Source organism: Felis catus, chromosome A3, assembly GCF_018350175.1.
Source record: "Felis catus isolate Fca126 chromosome A3, F.catus_Fca126_mat1.0, whole genome shotgun sequence".
NCBI classification, from domain to species: domain Eukaryota; kingdom Metazoa; phylum Chordata; class Mammalia; order Carnivora; family Felidae; genus Felis; species Felis catus.
In genome coordinates this window covers 110,092,600-110,108,519 of record NC_058370.1, presented here as the reverse complement: position 1 = coordinate 110,108,519, position 15,920 = coordinate 110,092,600, and the positions used below count along the sequence as shown (strand labels likewise).

At 39.7% G+C, this 15,920-nt stretch overlaps 2 protein-coding genes across 9 annotated transcripts in view; one reads left to right on the top strand and one right to left on the bottom strand.

Annotated features, from left to right (window-relative positions):
- The first annotated feature begins 4,644 nt into the window (after nucleotides 1-4,644).
- CEBPZOS (CEBPZ opposite strand) overlaps nucleotides 4,645-15,920 on the top strand; it is a 20,250-nt gene continuing 8,974 nt past the window's right edge. Inside the window, exons 1-5 of one of the 8 annotated variants that reach the window (XM_019827684.3) lie at nucleotides 4,645-4,685; nucleotides 7,213-7,328; nucleotides 8,415-8,459; nucleotides 9,037-9,121; nucleotides 9,260-10,738. In XM_019827684.3, the coding sequence (XP_019683243.1) occupies nucleotides 7,214-7,328; nucleotides 8,415-8,459; nucleotides 9,037-9,119 (243 nt within the window). In that variant the 5' untranslated portion in view covers nucleotides 4,645-4,685; nucleotide 7,213 and the 3' untranslated portion in view covers nucleotides 9,120-9,121; nucleotides 9,260-10,738. The other 7 variants (XM_019827679.2, XM_045054692.1, XM_019827683.3 and 4 more) reach the window with 7 other exon arrangements.
- CEBPZ (CCAAT enhancer binding protein zeta) overlaps nucleotides 8,962-15,920 on the bottom strand; it is a 23,861-nt gene continuing 16,902 nt past the window's right edge. The window contains exons 11-16 of the mRNA XM_045054687.1: nucleotides 15,637-15,694; nucleotides 15,176-15,357; nucleotides 14,129-14,215; nucleotides 10,374-10,435; nucleotides 10,089-10,170; nucleotides 8,962-9,300 (exon numbers count right to left, since the gene is read on the bottom strand). Coding sequence (XP_044910622.1) covers nucleotides 9,161-9,300; nucleotides 10,089-10,170; nucleotides 10,374-10,435; nucleotides 14,129-14,215; nucleotides 15,176-15,357; nucleotides 15,637-15,694 — 611 coding nt within the window. The 3' untranslated portion in view covers nucleotides 8,962-9,160. The remainder of the gene's footprint in view (nucleotides 9,301-10,088; nucleotides 10,171-10,373; nucleotides 10,436-14,128; nucleotides 14,216-15,175; nucleotides 15,358-15,636; nucleotides 15,695-15,920) is intronic.

The following is a 15,920-nucleotide window of genomic DNA, read 5'->3' as shown; positions in this document are numbered from 1 at the left end:
GCAAGACTTTATTTTTTAAAGTATTCTCTACACCCAATGTGGGGCTTGAACTCACAACTCCAAGATCAAGAGTCACATGCTCCATTGACTGAGCCAGCCAGGTGCCCCCCTACTTGACTCTTAAGTGTCTACATGCATGATACAGGGAAACAGCATGAATGATTGTAAAATAACCTAGATTATATGCTCGTGTGCACTGGTGTGCTTTTGAGTGCGGGTAGGCCCCAGGTTCTGTGCAACCCCAGCTTCCATTTAGCTCCTGGATCCACCTAGGCTGGAGATAAGTGGTGGGGGACCTCTCAGACGGCACTGCCCAGGCTTGGTTCACGCTCCTTGGTGGGAGTAGCACAGAAGGTTTGTTTAAAGCTCCTTTTCTTGAGATTACACACATTGCTCCCTCTTTAAAAAAATTTTTTTTTAATGTTTATTTATTTTTGAGAGAGAGAGAGAGAGAGAGAGAGAGAGAGAGAGAGAGAGAGAGAGAGATTGTGAGCAGGGGAGGGGCAGAGAGAGAGGGAGACACAGAATCTGAAGCAGACTCCAGGCTCTGTCTGAGCTGTCAGCACAGAGCCTGACACATGGCTCAAACTCACAAACCACAAGATCATGACCTGAGCGGAAGTTGGATACTTAACTGACTGAGCCACCCAGGCGCCCCGAGACATTGTTCCCTCTTAATGTCTTTTCTTTTTATTTTTTTCTCTAGGCTATGGACTTACGCCAGATGACAGAGAGAGACAGAGAGAATTCTGGAAAGAGAGATTGAGAAAACAGGTGACAAAAAATGTCTAGGGTGATTGAACTCAAGTCTGGTTAGTAAAGCAAGCAAGTGAGGATTAAGAAGCATATGTGCCCATTGGCCGCAGGCTGATTTTTAGGGGCAGGTAAATCGGCCCCTCCTGTGCCATCCCTCCCTTTATGGAGTGGGATGCCCCTTCAGGATTAAATTGTGCTTTTTTTGTCTTCTTTAGCAAGAGAAGTCCTACTTGCTAGTGTAGTACAGGATTGAAATTTACTTTGGAATCCTACGTGCAGGGAGAGGGCATAGCCTCTTGGTATTTGGGGGAGTTTATTAAAAATTGGCTTCCCTCTTTAGAACTTGAACACCAGAAAGTCAGGGATGATGTGTATGAGTTAGTGGATGCTGAAAACATTCAGGATCCAGGATGGTTTATCTGGTGACACTTTGACATCCTAGAATGGGGACAATGAAGAACCACTCCACTCCAGCCCTGGGCAGCTGGCAAGGTCCTGTCGCCACTGCCCGTGTTTCAGAGACAGTGCCACCAGAGGCTCAGTCACCCACTGTTCTGTGTTCTGTGGCCCTCCTAAGGGAAGGCTGGGTTGTCACCAAGATCCTGGGCCTCTCTTTTCCAGTAGGTGCCTTTTGGCACCAGTGGCCATGGGTCATCTAATCTCTGTAACCTCATGCCAGTTAATTGAAAGAGCTTTATTTGGAGGATCCCAGACAGGTTGGGTAGCTGCTCTTTCTCTGAGATAACCATGGGAGAATGGTCAGCAAACCTCCTACGTATTTATTAGTGAAGAGATCCCTGCTGCCTTACACCTGCTACTTGTGAGTCTTTCCAATTGACGCTGGTGAGAATCGGTGCCACTTTGAAAATCTGCCATCAGAGTCTTTCCCACCACCCCCAATACCCTCTGCCCTCTACCCCAATTCACTGATCGTATTAACTTAACACAAGTCTCCATTGGAGTCTATATTTCTCCTGTTCTAAACCTTGTGGGCAAATGGTCCTTACCTGCAAACATGTTTGTGAAATCTATGATGGGGTCCAGGATGTGTAAAAAATGAATATGAGGATGCCATATAAGTTTTGTGTAATACCAGGAAACTCCCACTCTAATGGACAGCCTCCTTTAATTAGTTTATATACACTCTCAGTGGAAGTGATTGCGTCTCTGTGCAATTATTTCAGCCTTTGTTATCAAGTTTTTTCTTTTTCTTTTTTTTTAATTTGAGAGAGAGAGAGATAGAGAGAGGGAGAATCTTAAGCAGGCTCCATGCTTAGCACAGAGCCCAACTCTGGGCTAGGATCACAACCCTAGGATCATGACCTGAGCCAAACTCAAGGGCCAGATGCTCAACCAACTGAGACGCCCAAGCGTCCTTCTTTTCTTTTCTCAATCTGAGCCATTCCAATTTACCTTTTCGTCTTGTTTTGTCACCCTGGTTCATATATCTATGTATGTATGTATATAACAAATATAAATATAAATTATATGTTATATCATATTGTGTATTAAATACAATATATATTAAACAAATTCCTGGAAGTCATTGGGGCTGCTTTTGAAATGGGAAATATTTATCCTGGGTGAATCTTTGAATAGAAATGAATCTCTAAAGACTGCACATGTCTCGGCTGGAGGAAAAAGAAGAACATTAACAGAGTAGGTAATAGCTGGGGTTGGAGTTCTGAAAAGTTTTGAGAAAAACAGATCATGACAGCAAAAACAATAACCGACAAAATAAAAAAACAGACCAAAAAAAAAAAAAAGAGATCTTAGGAGAAAAACTGGAGAGGAAGTCAGATATATAATATTAATAGAATGGGGGCTCAAGCCAGAGATAGTTACTATAGAGCAGATAGAAGAGATAGAGACTATACAAAGCCCAGACGTTACGCGGATACTGATAAAGCCGTGTTTTGGAAGTTGGGGATCTGGATCTGTAGGGATCTGAGTGATCTTGACCAATGACATGCTTTAAATTAGTAGTTTGCAGATCCACATTTCTCACAACTTATGATGGTTTAGTTGTGTAAATGAACGGTGTATGCGGCACTGTGGGGGTTGTACAGGAAAACTGGGGCCATCAGAAAGAGCTCCTCAGAGGCACTTCCTTTACCTGGCTTTGACAAAGACAGCTCCAACTAGCTTGCCAAAGACAACTCATCCCTTCTCTAAAACCTCAGGGGTCCTTCAGATTAGTACCAAGACCCTAGGGGCTCCTGGCTGGCTCAGTCAGAAGCAAGACCCTAATCGCTGTGTACTTTTTATTGGCTATTTGTGAATGTATTTTACCCCCACTAGACTATAACCTCAATGAAGGTAGATCTGTGTAACTATTTTGGCTAGCCCAGGCTTCGTCTTGTACATAGTACCATAATAGACCTTTATATTCCTTTTCTCCTCTTCCTCCTTCTCCCCTTCTGCTTCTCCTTCTCTTCCTTTTGGGTAGTATAGGCAGTGCATCTCAAAATTCAATTTACAATTGAATTGTCTAGGGATCTGGCTAAAATGCAGGTTCTGATTCAGTAGGTCTGCATTTCCTACAACTTTGTTCTGTTTTTTATTTTTTTTATTAAAAAAAAATTTTTTTTTCAACGTTTTTTATTTATTTTTGGGACAGAGAGAGACAGAGCATGAACGGGGGAGGGTCAGAGAGAGAGGGAGACACAGAATCGGAAACAGGCTCCAGGCTCCGAGCCATCAGCCCAGAGCCCGACGCGGGGCTCGAACCCACGGACCGCGAGATCGTGACCTGGCTGAAGTCGGACGCTTAACCGACTGCGCCACCCAGGCGCCCCAACTTTGTTCTGTTTTTTTAAGTAGCCTCCATGACCAGCATGGGGCTCAAGCTCATGTCTCTGAGTTGCTTGCTCTACCGGACTGTGCCAGCCAGGTGCCCCCCTAGGTCTGCATTTCTAAGAAGCTCCCAGGTTGCTGATTCTATCACACTTTGGGTTGCAGAGTGTAGAAAAATAATTGAGCACAGGTTTTCCAGTCAGTGTCCCGAGTTCAAATCCAATTTTAACTCTTGTTAACTCTGTGCTTGTGGGCAGGGTAAAACTCCCGCCTTCTCTGTAAAATGAGATACTCATACCACCTACTATGACATAGGGTTTTTCTGAGGATTAAATAAATTAACGTACATAGGCGGCAGTCAGGATCTACTTTCTGTAAGGAAATCACAATAACAGGGCACTTGGCTGGCTCAGTCGGAAGAACATGCGTTCCATGATCTAGGGGTCGTGAGTTCCAGTTCCATATGGAGTGTAGAAATTATTGAAATAAATAAAACTTAAAAAAAAAATAAAAGGAGCACAATAGGGACGCCTGGGTGGCTCAATCGGTTGAGCGTCCGACTTGGGCTCAGGTCATAGTCTCACCGTTTCTGGCTTTGAGGCCCGCATCAGGGTCTGTGCTGACCGCTTGCTCAGAGCCTGGAGCCTGCTTCGGATTCTGTTTCTCCTTCTCTCTCTGCCCCTCCCCCGCTCACGCTTTGTCTCACTCTGTTTCTTAAAAATAAATAAATGTAAAAAAAAAAAAAAAAAAAAAAAAAAAAAAAGGGGGGGGGCGCCTGGGTGGCTCAGTCGGTTAAGCGTCCGACTTCAGCCAGGTCACGATCTCGCGGTCCGTGAGTTCGAGCCCCGCGTCCAGCTCTGGACTGATGGCTCAGAGCCTGGAGCCTGTTTCCGATTCTGTGTCTCCCTCTCTCTCTGCCCCTCCCCCGTTCATGCTCTGTCTCTCTCTGTCCCAAAAATAAATAAAAAGGTTGAAAAAATAAATAAATAAAGGTTAAAAAAATTAAAAAAAAAATTTTTTTTTTTTTAAAGGAGCGCAATAAAAAGTAATCACGGGGCGGGGCGGGCCCAACGCCGGGAGGGGCGGGGCTTTGGCAACACTCGCGCATGCGCAGTCCGCAGTAAGCGCCTCAGGTAAGAGCGAGGGTTGACTCTAGTTGAGAGTCCTGACTCTTGATCCTCGGAACGCTGAGCCGGGCAGGTTTTCTTTGGCGGGGGTAGGAGGTGGGGGTGGGTGCTCGCTAAAGTTCTGGGTTCATAAGGAGGAAAGTTGGGTGTCGCTATATCCATCCATTCAGCGGGAGAGTCGCGGGAGAGGACCGAGTGTTTCCGGGTCGCTCGGCGACCTTGGCCCGGTGACCGGGCAGTGCAGCCTGCCTTGATGCCCGCGGGAGTCGGCTGCGGGCCGGGCGGGAGCGTCCGGGGAGCCCGGGCAGGCGGGAGAGCGCGGGGGGCCGCCGAGATACACCGGAGACCCGGGGGCCTGGGGGCCGCGCGAGGGCCTGAGGATCGTGGGTAGCCAGCCTGAGGCAACTCCCGGAGGCCTCGCTGGTTCCTTGGTTCTTGACCGTGGGAATCTGGACAAAGTGCTTTAGCTAATCAAACCCAGGGACGTAGCTGAGAAACCTTGCTCTCCAACATCTAGCGTGCGTGTGAGAGACCTTGCTGTGTGATAAATCGTGTTGCCTGCAGATGCTGAGCCGTGTCGGTTTCCAGCTGTAGTGGACGGATGAGGGTTTTCAGACGCAACATTTGCACGTTTAAGCTTGTGCACCCTGAATCAGCTTCTCAGCCCGGTGCTTTATGAACCCCCATGACGCACAGCCCTGCTTTCCTTCGAGCCTATTCGGGGACTGCTTTCTTTTAAACTTCGCCTAAGTTCTGTCCTTCTCCAAAATCTTGTCTAATCTTGTTCCTCCTCTGCTAGTTAGTAACCTAACTTCGTCGTGGACAGGTATGCCTTTGGTGGTCTTTGTCAACTAGGCTTTATCAGTCGTTATAAACACCTTTACTGAAGTCGAGGGACTTGTAATGTAAAATGTGTGTATATATTTTTCAAAAAGGTAAACACTGAATTATACAGTGTTACTTGTACTTTATGTTTTGAACCCTTAACCTCACCTCCCAACAGAACAAAACCAGATTTTACTTGGATTCCTTACACTGTGGTTATGGCTGCAGTCAGGCTTTATTTTTAAGTTAAAAGAATATTTTTTTTTCACCTGTTGAACATTAAAACTTATCCCACGAGAGGTCCCTGTACCAATCATGACTTACTTGGTGTCAGGGACAGCATTGTAAACAAAACAGTTCTCCATTCCCACCCACTCAGCTGCCTGTTGGTTACATGCAAGTTCTTTATTAACTTCCTCTGCTTCGGTTTTTAAAGATACGAACAATAAAGTTATAATCTTTTAGTCCCCAGGGTGATCATATTATCAAAATGAGGGAAAGGAATTTTGGAGGGAAGGGGCACCTGGTAAAGAGATTAATAGGATAATCCCACAAAGTAGGGTATTTAATTACCCCGTCTGAGGCATTATAAAAAGGAGTCAAAAGGAAATGGTGCAAACGCGTGACCGTGAGCAGAGAGCTGGGACTGTAGAATATCACAGAGCTTACCATCTCTGCACAGATGTTAGACAACAAACACTATGACACAGCATACGTTGACGATATCAAAATCCTAAGATTAAAAACGACTGGTTTCTCCTGTTGTTGGGGTTCTAGGGAGGCAGAGTAATAACTTGAGTTTATGTTTCATATACTCAGTAAGAGTCATATGTTATTTTCTTGACTTATATAGCCCCTTTCCCTTGTTTAGCTTTTACATTAAAGAAAGAGAATGAAGACTCAAACCCTTTTTGGTTGGCTTTTATTTTAATTGAAGCGAATCAAGATCTGAAGTCTAGGTTGCCACTTACTGGATGGTGGTGATCAGTTTTCCTAATGTGGTACAGGGGCCTCTTGTATACAAGTCATTGGAGTTGTGTGCAAATGGGGCACCTTACTGGGATGCTAACCCTCAACTTGCTGAATCAGAAAGCTGGGAACTCGGGAACTGCAGGGTGAGGCCCAGGAATGTGCATTTTTAAGAAGCCTTGTGGGTGATGTACTTAGTTTGAAAGTACTGTTAGAATAGCACCTCCCCAGAACAAGTTGATTTGTTGCTCAACTTTGAAATGCTTGGGCTGTGGCACCTAGTTCACTATATGCTGTATAAATAAAATGAAAACCTCCAGCTATGAAACATGTACAACCACTCACAGAATAGCCTTACTTTTGTAGGGTACTTACAAAGGGCTTTCACATATGCTGCCCATTTGGATCATCTTAATATTTTTTTGGTTAAAAAGAAAGGATTTACCCTCTCTCTCAACATTCTATATTCTTAGGTAATTAAAAATCTTAGTTCCATAAATTGTTAGTTCTTTTTACAGTGCTTTTTTCAGTTTTATTTCCTGCCCGTGCTTTATCCAATGGTGTCTTTGGTTCATTGTGCCCCTTAGGGGTGGAGATTGAAAACTAGGAATGTGGGACATCTAATACAAATAAGTATACAGTATACATCGTTCAAGCTGGGAATGAATTATTTTTATGGAAGTGGTATTAAGTTTGTATATGTTCACTCAGGTTTACATGTTGTTATTGTTAAACTTAGGATGGCCCGCACTATGGAACCACTGGCAAAGAAGATCTTTAAAGGAGTTTTAGTAGTTGAACTTGTGGGCGTTTTTGGAGCATATTTTTTGTTTAACAAGATGAACACAAGTCAAGGTAATTCTAATCCAGAAGTTAATGTTTTCTAGAGCAGTGTACAGTCTGATAATGCATTTAGGTGCTAAACAGTTTTAGAGAAATTGCTTCTTCCAGGTATTGGGCATTTTTATGGGTATAAGAGGAACACTTGGTGTTAATTATGGACCTAATGACTCTTCTTCCTAAATGTTGTTTGTAGATGAAAGAGAATGTTTCACACTTCTATGGATTTTACTAGTCGGGGGCATAGAGCAAGTATTTTTGGTCTGGCTTAGTTTGGGAACATGGGTGGAAGAAATTCAGCCTGCCAATTATACCTCATCGTCTGGTAGAGTAGTGGTGGCATAGCTGAATCATCAAGTAACCACTCTCAAAGGCTATCATATCTGAGTTCTTCCTGTGTGTCAATATTGGACACTAAAAACCTTTCCCATGCCACCGGCTATCACTGAAAGTGCTTGACATTTTGTGGGGGGAAATTGTAGAGTCCTCAACTTTTTGAATTATTAAGTGCTGCTTTCTTTCCCTAAAGCAGATAATAGTAGTCCTGAGTGGTGGCCATCTTTGAAACTTATCATGTGTCTTCTTAAAGTATTTTAGTGCAACACTGTGTTCTGGATGCTATTCGATCTCACAAAGTCTCTACACTTTTCAAGTGTAAGGGTGTAAAAGAAAACATCAACATGGAATTTAAGAGCAAATTAAAGTTTCTAATTATATTAAGAGGGTAAAATAGAATCCATCGAACAATGAATTTTTATGGATTCCATTTTGCCTTACTATGGAATTAGAAATACGTCTACTCAGTTTTTTATCTCAAACGTCATAGCTAATGTGTCTCAAACACATTAACAATGAAAAGTTACTTTTTGTCCCTTTTCTAAATAAATTACATCATGTATACAAGCCAAATTTGAAAAACTCCAAAAGGAACTATGGGAGGCAACATGTAAGGCAAGTACAACTTACACCCTGTCCAAAAGGATATAGTTCCTGATTGCCAGGAGGACCTTAACACAGATTCATATCTCATAAACCCTAAAGCTAGCACTAATTATGGACTCTATGCTTTAATATTTAATTTTAACACTTTTTCTCCATCAGATTTCAGGCAAACAATGAGCAAAAAATTCCCCTTCATCTTGGAAGGTATGTTTTAAGAGTATACAAAAACTTTTTCAGGTACCCTTTAAGTAATTTTTTAAATGACCAATTAATGGTTGAGACTTTAATTTTGTGGTGTCAATTTCCAAGAATTACTGCCTATCCCTATTTTAGCTCCTCTGAGAACACAGGGTGGAGAAAATTCTCATTTGGAGATGAGAGTAGTTAGCCAGTGGTTAAAAATGTAGACTTTGGAATGAAACCTATCTGAGGTGGTGATGGAATCAAATCACAACCTAAAACTTGAGTGACCTCTGGTTTGCTAATTTCTTGGGAGCTGTTTCTCCGTACAGTAGTGATAATAATGGCCATCTTTATGAACTGTTGTAAGGATTAAACAAGATGACATTGTGTAACCACTTAGCGCAGTATCTGCTATAAAGTAATGCTTAATAAATAGTGATTATAACAGTACAGATGCTAGAGGGCTTGTAAGTGAAATACGTATCCTACTGTCTTTTTTACTTTAAGAAATAAGGAAAAGAGGTTTGATTTCTTTCAATATAGTTTAATTTTGACACTTTTACATGATTTTATAAATGACAGCTGTCTTTATTTATAGTTTATTACAAATCCATTGAACAGTCTGGAATGTATGGAGTCAGAGAGCAAGATCAAGAAAAATGGCTGAATAGCAAAAATTAAGAGTAAGTACAATTTTAACTTATAGTTTATTTAGAAAACAATCAATTTCTTTGCTTTTTAATTTTCTGAGTGGTTTTTGGCCTCTTCTTTTTGAAGTTTTTCTTTTTCTTGATGATACTTTTTACATCTCTGTTGTGTAGCCAGTCATCACGTTCAGCCTCCCATCTAAGCTGTTTGAGACCTTTGTGGGGAAGAAGAAAGATGAACACACCATGTTGTAGACTCCTGGCCCCACAGAACAAAACAGGAACTTCTGGTCTGCTATGGCTTAGTCATTTCCCATCCACTATGCAAATCCCCTGCTCTTGTTTGTTGCTTTCCTTCTGCATTTATTGTTAAAGATTACTGTTTAACAAATAAAAGACTAGGTCAACAAAGGAACAAATACCCTAAAGATTTTATTTCCCCTGAACGCTTTGATTGGCAAAAGAACAGAAGCCAGTAACAATATCAGAAATTATGTCTATAAAGTACTTATAAAGCTACTAAGCATACTCACAATATATAAAAACTGCCTCTCTAAAAGAATTAAAGTTTAAAGTAACTACAGTCTTTATTAAAAAATGTTTTTTATATTTATTTTGAGAGAGAGAGGGAGACAGAGTACACAAGTGGGGGAGGGGCAGAGAGAAGGAGAGACAGAATCCCAAGCAGGCTCCGCAGGATCCACAAACCATGGGATCATGACCACAAATCATGGGATCATGACCTGAGCCGAAATGAAGAGTTGGATGCCTAACTGACTGCATCACCCAGGGGCCCCAAACGTAACTACAGTCTTTATTGCTGTAGTCTAAATGCTTTTTAATCCTACATGCTCCCCAGACACTGATGAAAAAAGCCATTCCTTCAGGGTTGTAAGGAACCATTTTATTTATCCTTACTAAAAAAGGTTGTCTAAGAATACGTCTTCGGCAAGTTGTAAGTTAAGGCTGTTTAAAAACCTCCATAAAAATTCAAGTTACTTACTTGCATTGTCTTTGTTAGCCATGGCATTCATGCCAATGTTATCAAACTTGGATCCCATATTTTCATCCAGTAGGTGGCCAAACTTAAAAAGAGATACATTTATTAGAAAACTCAAAGCAGTGTAGAATAGCTAGCTTTTTTTTTTTTAATTTTATTTTTTAATCTCTCCACCCAACGTGGGGCTTGAACTCACAACCCTTAGATCAAGAGTCCTGTACTCTACCGACTGAGCCAGCTAGTTACCCCCAGAGTAGCTAACATCATGAAGCAGTATTTTAACCTTACCTCTTCAGCTGATACAAATAGGCTGGAGTCATTGAAATTTCCTTTCTTTTTTTTCCTTGGTCCTAAAAAAAGTATAAGTGTAGGTTATTAAATTGTAAATCCATTAATTTTGGAAAAATACAACATTTTTAAATTGAAGTATAGTGGGCACACGTTACATTAATTTCAAGTGTACGACACAGTGATTCAACAATCTTTCAACATAGTTTTGTTGTAAAAAAGTTGTATTGGGGTTAAAATACAGAATTACAGTTTCCTCATAGCACCATTAAGTAGCTGGCATTTTAAAATAAATATATTTTATTTAAGAGTTGGTATATAGTACTTTTAAAATTGTATCCTAATAAAATTGTTTAGATGACAAATAGTGTCTTCTTGACTGCCTTTCCGATTTGGCCACTGATCAAGGTTTACCTAATTTCATAGTATCAGGCAAGATTAATTCTAAGGGTGACATGGATGAATTTAGGAATTTTTAAGGCAAACTGTAAATTCTCATTAAGTCAGAGGTTTTATTCTTTGGACTAACAGTGAAGAAAGTGATGGAAGGTATATTATGTTGCAAATGAAATTTTTGTTTACACTTCTCAAAATGGTTCTCCTTAGAAAAAATAACTCAACTTATAATTGTGAATATAAACTTTTTTTAAGTTTGTTTATTTATTTATTTTGAGAGACACTGGGCGCAAGAGAGGGGTAGGGGCACAGAGAATCCCAAGCAGGCTCTGCGTTACCAGCACAGAGCATGACACAGGACTTCAACTCATGAATGCGAGATCATGACCTAGGCTGAAATCAAGAATTGGGACGCTTAACTGACTGAGCCACCCACGTTCTGAACATAAACTTTTCAAAATAAAAAACTAGAACATCTATTTCTAATATTCATTAAATTTTAATTCATACACTAATAAAAATTTTTAAAAAATGGCTCTACTAGATGCAAAGAATTTCAGTAATATTGTTTCAGAAAAAGTGAAAATGGATAAAAACAGTATTTCTAGTTAATATATTTTAGATAATGTGATTTTTAACTAGAAATACTGTTTTTATCCATTTTCACTTTTTCTGAAACAGTATTACTCAAATTCTTTGCATCTAGTAGAGCCATTTTAAAAAAATTTTTATTAACTATGGGGCACCTGGGTGACTCAGTTGGCTAAGCATCCAACTTTGGCTCAGGTCATGATTTCAGTGCGTGAGTTCAAGCCCCAGCTCAGGGTCTGTGCTGACAGCTCAGATACTGTCTCCCTCTCTCTGCCCCTCCCCCATTCACATTGTCTCTCTCTCCCACTCAAAAATAAACAAATATTAAAAAAAACTTTTTTTGATTTTTATTTACTTTTATTTTTTGAGAGAGAATATGCATGTGTGAGTGGGGGAGGGGCAGAGAGAGAGGGGAGAGAGAGAGAATCCCAATTAGGCTCCACATTGTCAGCGCAGAACCTGACATGGGGCTTGATCCCATGTACCATGAGATCATGACCTGAGGCAAAATCAAGAGTCAGACACCCCATAGTGGGCCAATTTTTAAAATAGCTTTATTAGGGAATAAAATTCATAATAAAACTCAGCTGTTTTTAAGTGTGTAATTCAGTATGTTTTAGTAAATTTACAGAGTTGTTCAGTGTCATCACAATGCAATTTTAGGACAATTCCATCAACTCCAGAAGATCCTGGTGCCCATCTGCAGTCATGTGCCCTTTTCCCAAGAAGGCTTTTGCCTTCTCTGGTTATTTCATGTAAGTGGGATCATTATGTGGTATTCTGTATTTGGCTACTTTCACTTAGCGTAGTATTTCTGAAGCTCATCCATGTTATAACATGTAACAGATCAGTACTTAGTACCATTTTATTGCTGAATAATATTCCATTATCTATTCTTTAGTCAACAGACACTTAAACTGTTCCCACTTTTTGGCGGTTAATAATAATGGTGCTACTAACAATCGTGTAAAGTCTGTGCATTGATACCAAAGCCACTTTTGATAAAATAGTTTCTACAGCATTTCATCTCAAATTTTGTGTATCCTTAAATGGGATACTGTTATTGAGTATTTTCTCTTTAGCTAAAATTCCCATTTGTGTATAGCACTTGGAAACGCGTTTTTGGTGTTCCCTCACATTATATGTATACATCTATAACTTCAACTGGTGAGCCCTGTTACTGCCCTCTTAAAGTTGCCTTAAGGTTTGTTTATCCTTAAGGATATCCAACATTTGCAAATATAGGGTGAATACCACCCACCTCTCCCTCTGCAATTTATCAATGTTTGAAATTCCTTTGCCTTCTTTTGTTTTAATCAATTATGTCAGGTATCCTTTAATTCAAAACTATTGTCAGCTGAGATCTAACATCTTTCAGGCTCTGGTCTTCAGAAATAATAGTAAGGTCACTGAGAGAGCATCTTTTAATGAAAGTCTCAAGTAGGACTTACGATAAAGCAACATTTTTAAGTTTACTTATTTGAGAGAGCACAGGGGGGAGGGGTGGAGAGCGAGAGAGAGATCCCAAGCATGCTCTGTACTCAGTGCAGAGCCTGACATGGAGCTTGAACTCAGGAATGCTGTGAGATGATGACCTAAGCCAAAACAGTTGCATGCTTAGCCGACTGAGCCACCCAGGTGCCGTTTTCATAATTTTAAGTAATCTCTACACCCAACATGGGGCTTAAACTTAGAACTCCAAGTTGCATGCTCTGCTGACTGAGACAGCCAGGAGCCCCAGTGTTTCTTTTTGGAGATGATTTTGGGGAAAGCTGTCTTATATTTGAGCACAGGCTAGTATTAAATTGCGACCTTACACCACTCAACGGATGACAAAATCTGAAAGATAATGTTATCATTTACATATCAGGTAAGTCAATCTAATTAAGAGGACTATGGTTGTCAGTACTTGAAAGGGCTTATAAAAGTTTTGCAGGTATAAATGTCTGAGAGACTACTACCAAAATATAGTTATTATTTTTGATACTTATTAGCAAAAATATTTAATGTCCAAAATATTTTAACATTTAATTTTAAAAGAAATGTTGTCAAGCATTTTAATTATTTTTAACTTTGCAAATCTATTTTTATTCGTTATCAGTATTTATTAGTCAGCAGAAACGAGACATTAGAAGCAAAGCATAGAAAAAAAGTAAGCCTATGAATTTATCACAGATTTCAGGAATAAAATATAATGCTTTCTACATCACAAAAAATTTTTTAATGTTAATTTAGTTTTGAGAGAGAGAGTGAGAGCGTACAAGCAGGGGAGGGGCAGAGAGAGGAGACACAGAATGTGAAATGGGCTCCAGGCTCTAAGCTGTCAGCACAGAGCCTGATGTGGGGCTTGAACACACAAACTGTGAGATCATGACCTGAGCCAAAGTCAGACGCTTAACCCACTGAGCCACCCAGGAGCCCCTTGCTTTCTATACATTTATCAAAAAGTTAAAATTGTCACCTGATACAGTACCTTTTCCTTTTTTACCACTTTACAAGTGTTAACATTAAAAGGCATCATCTGTTATGATATACTTTATAGATGATCGAGAGATTTAAATAAGAAAAAAGTTATGAAGAGAAAATAATTGAAGGCATATGTGGCAAACAACTTTCACATATTAAAAATACAGAAAACCATTATTATCCATTATAAAAACAAAAACTAAATTGTACTAACCAATTAAGAAGTTTCCCAAAATAATAATGAGTGGTAACTTTCCCATAATCACTGTTTAGGTTTAAAAGAGAGTAAATGCATTCCTTACCTTGAAATGATCCAGCAAAGTCCAAATCATTTGCACCTTTCCTTTTGCTTCTCTTTGTATTGATTTTGGAGCTGACGTCATCAACTTCTATTTCAAAAAACCCAAAACAAAAAACAGCACCATGCTATTAAGCAATTTAAAAAACAGAACTGCCACTGGGCTAAGAAAAATGATTATTTTGACTAACTTTTAGAAATAATTACTACTCTAAAATTTAAAAAGGGGAACATAACAGCTCAACAGGTATTGAAGAGACAGCTTAAGTGCTGATTAAAATAAAAGCCCGGGGCGCCTGGGTGGCGCAGTCGGTTGAGCGTCCGACTTCAGCCAGGTCACGATCTCGCGGTCCGGGAGTTCGAGCCCCGCGTCGGGCTCTGGGCTGATGGCTCAGAGCCTGGAGCCTGTTTCGGATTCTGTGTCTCCCTCTCTCTGCCCCTCCCCCGTTCATGCTCTGTCTCTCTCTGTCCCAAAAATAAATAAACGTTGAAAATAAAAGCCCAAACACTTGGGTGACTCAGTAGGTTGGGTGTCCAATTCCTGATTCTGGCACAGGTCATGATCCCAGGGTAGTGGGATCAAGCTCTGCATCGGGCTCTGCACTGAACATGGAGCTTGCTTGGGATTCATATTTCTTTCTTTCTCTCTCTCTCTCCCCCCCCACTCCTTCTGCCCCTCTTCCCAGCTCATGCTCCTTAAAATAATATATATACACATATATATATTTATGTGTATATATGTATATATGTGTGTGTGTATATATATATATATATAATATATATACATATATAAATAAATGCCCAAAACTCAACTCTTTAAAAGAAAAAAACAAAACAAAACAAAAAAAACCACAAAAAACCCTTCAGTTCCAAATAAAAATAAGAGGGGAAAAGGTCCTATTTAAATTTCTGGCCGATCTCATTATTAATTTGAATATAGGATAATATGTAAAAAAAAAAAAAAAACAAACACTGTAGTAGAAAAACTAGCTTACACTGAGGAATAAAGGAAGATATGTTTTTTTGGCCCATATTTAAAAAATGCCCTTACTTTCCTCATCCAACACATCCATGAATGTTCCTCCATCTTCATCAATTTCAGTAAATTCTTCATTCAGACTTCCTAAAGAAACTTCATCATCATCTAAGTTATCAAATAGGTCATCATCACTGCCTTCTGAATCTTCATCTTCTGGGTCTTCCTTAGCACCTTTTTTTTTCTTTTTCATGTTGCTGAAGAAAACCAAAAACTTGTAATGGAGAACATTGTTTTCCTAAGTGTTTTTTGGTGACCAGAGGGTACTAGGCTAATAAGAGCACAGAATCTCTATTTAATACACTAATGTGTATTATAAAGGTCTAAAATGAAAGTACAAATCCATTTCCCAAACTTATTTCAATAAACTTCTTCTACACATCATAGTCCTGTACTTTACTGTTCTGAGGACAATTTGGGAAATGCTGAGAAAACAACAAAGTTAAGAAAAGACCAAAAAAGTTGAAGTATTTTACCCAGCAAAATCAAGGTCATCCTTTCCAGAGGTGAAACAATTATCATCTTCAAATGTGTCTGTCAGAGAACAATATACAAATTGTCAGATATAGCAAGGAATAACAAAGTTGACCTAGGTCTTCTATTTGAATCAATTAACACAGTTATGATTGTGCTAGTTATGACAAACAAACACCAAAACGATATAAATCTGATTATTGCTGGTGTGTTTGATTAATCTACATAAACCTATGAATATACTGACCTTAATTAAATCCCCAAACTAAAGTGGATTCCAGTTAAT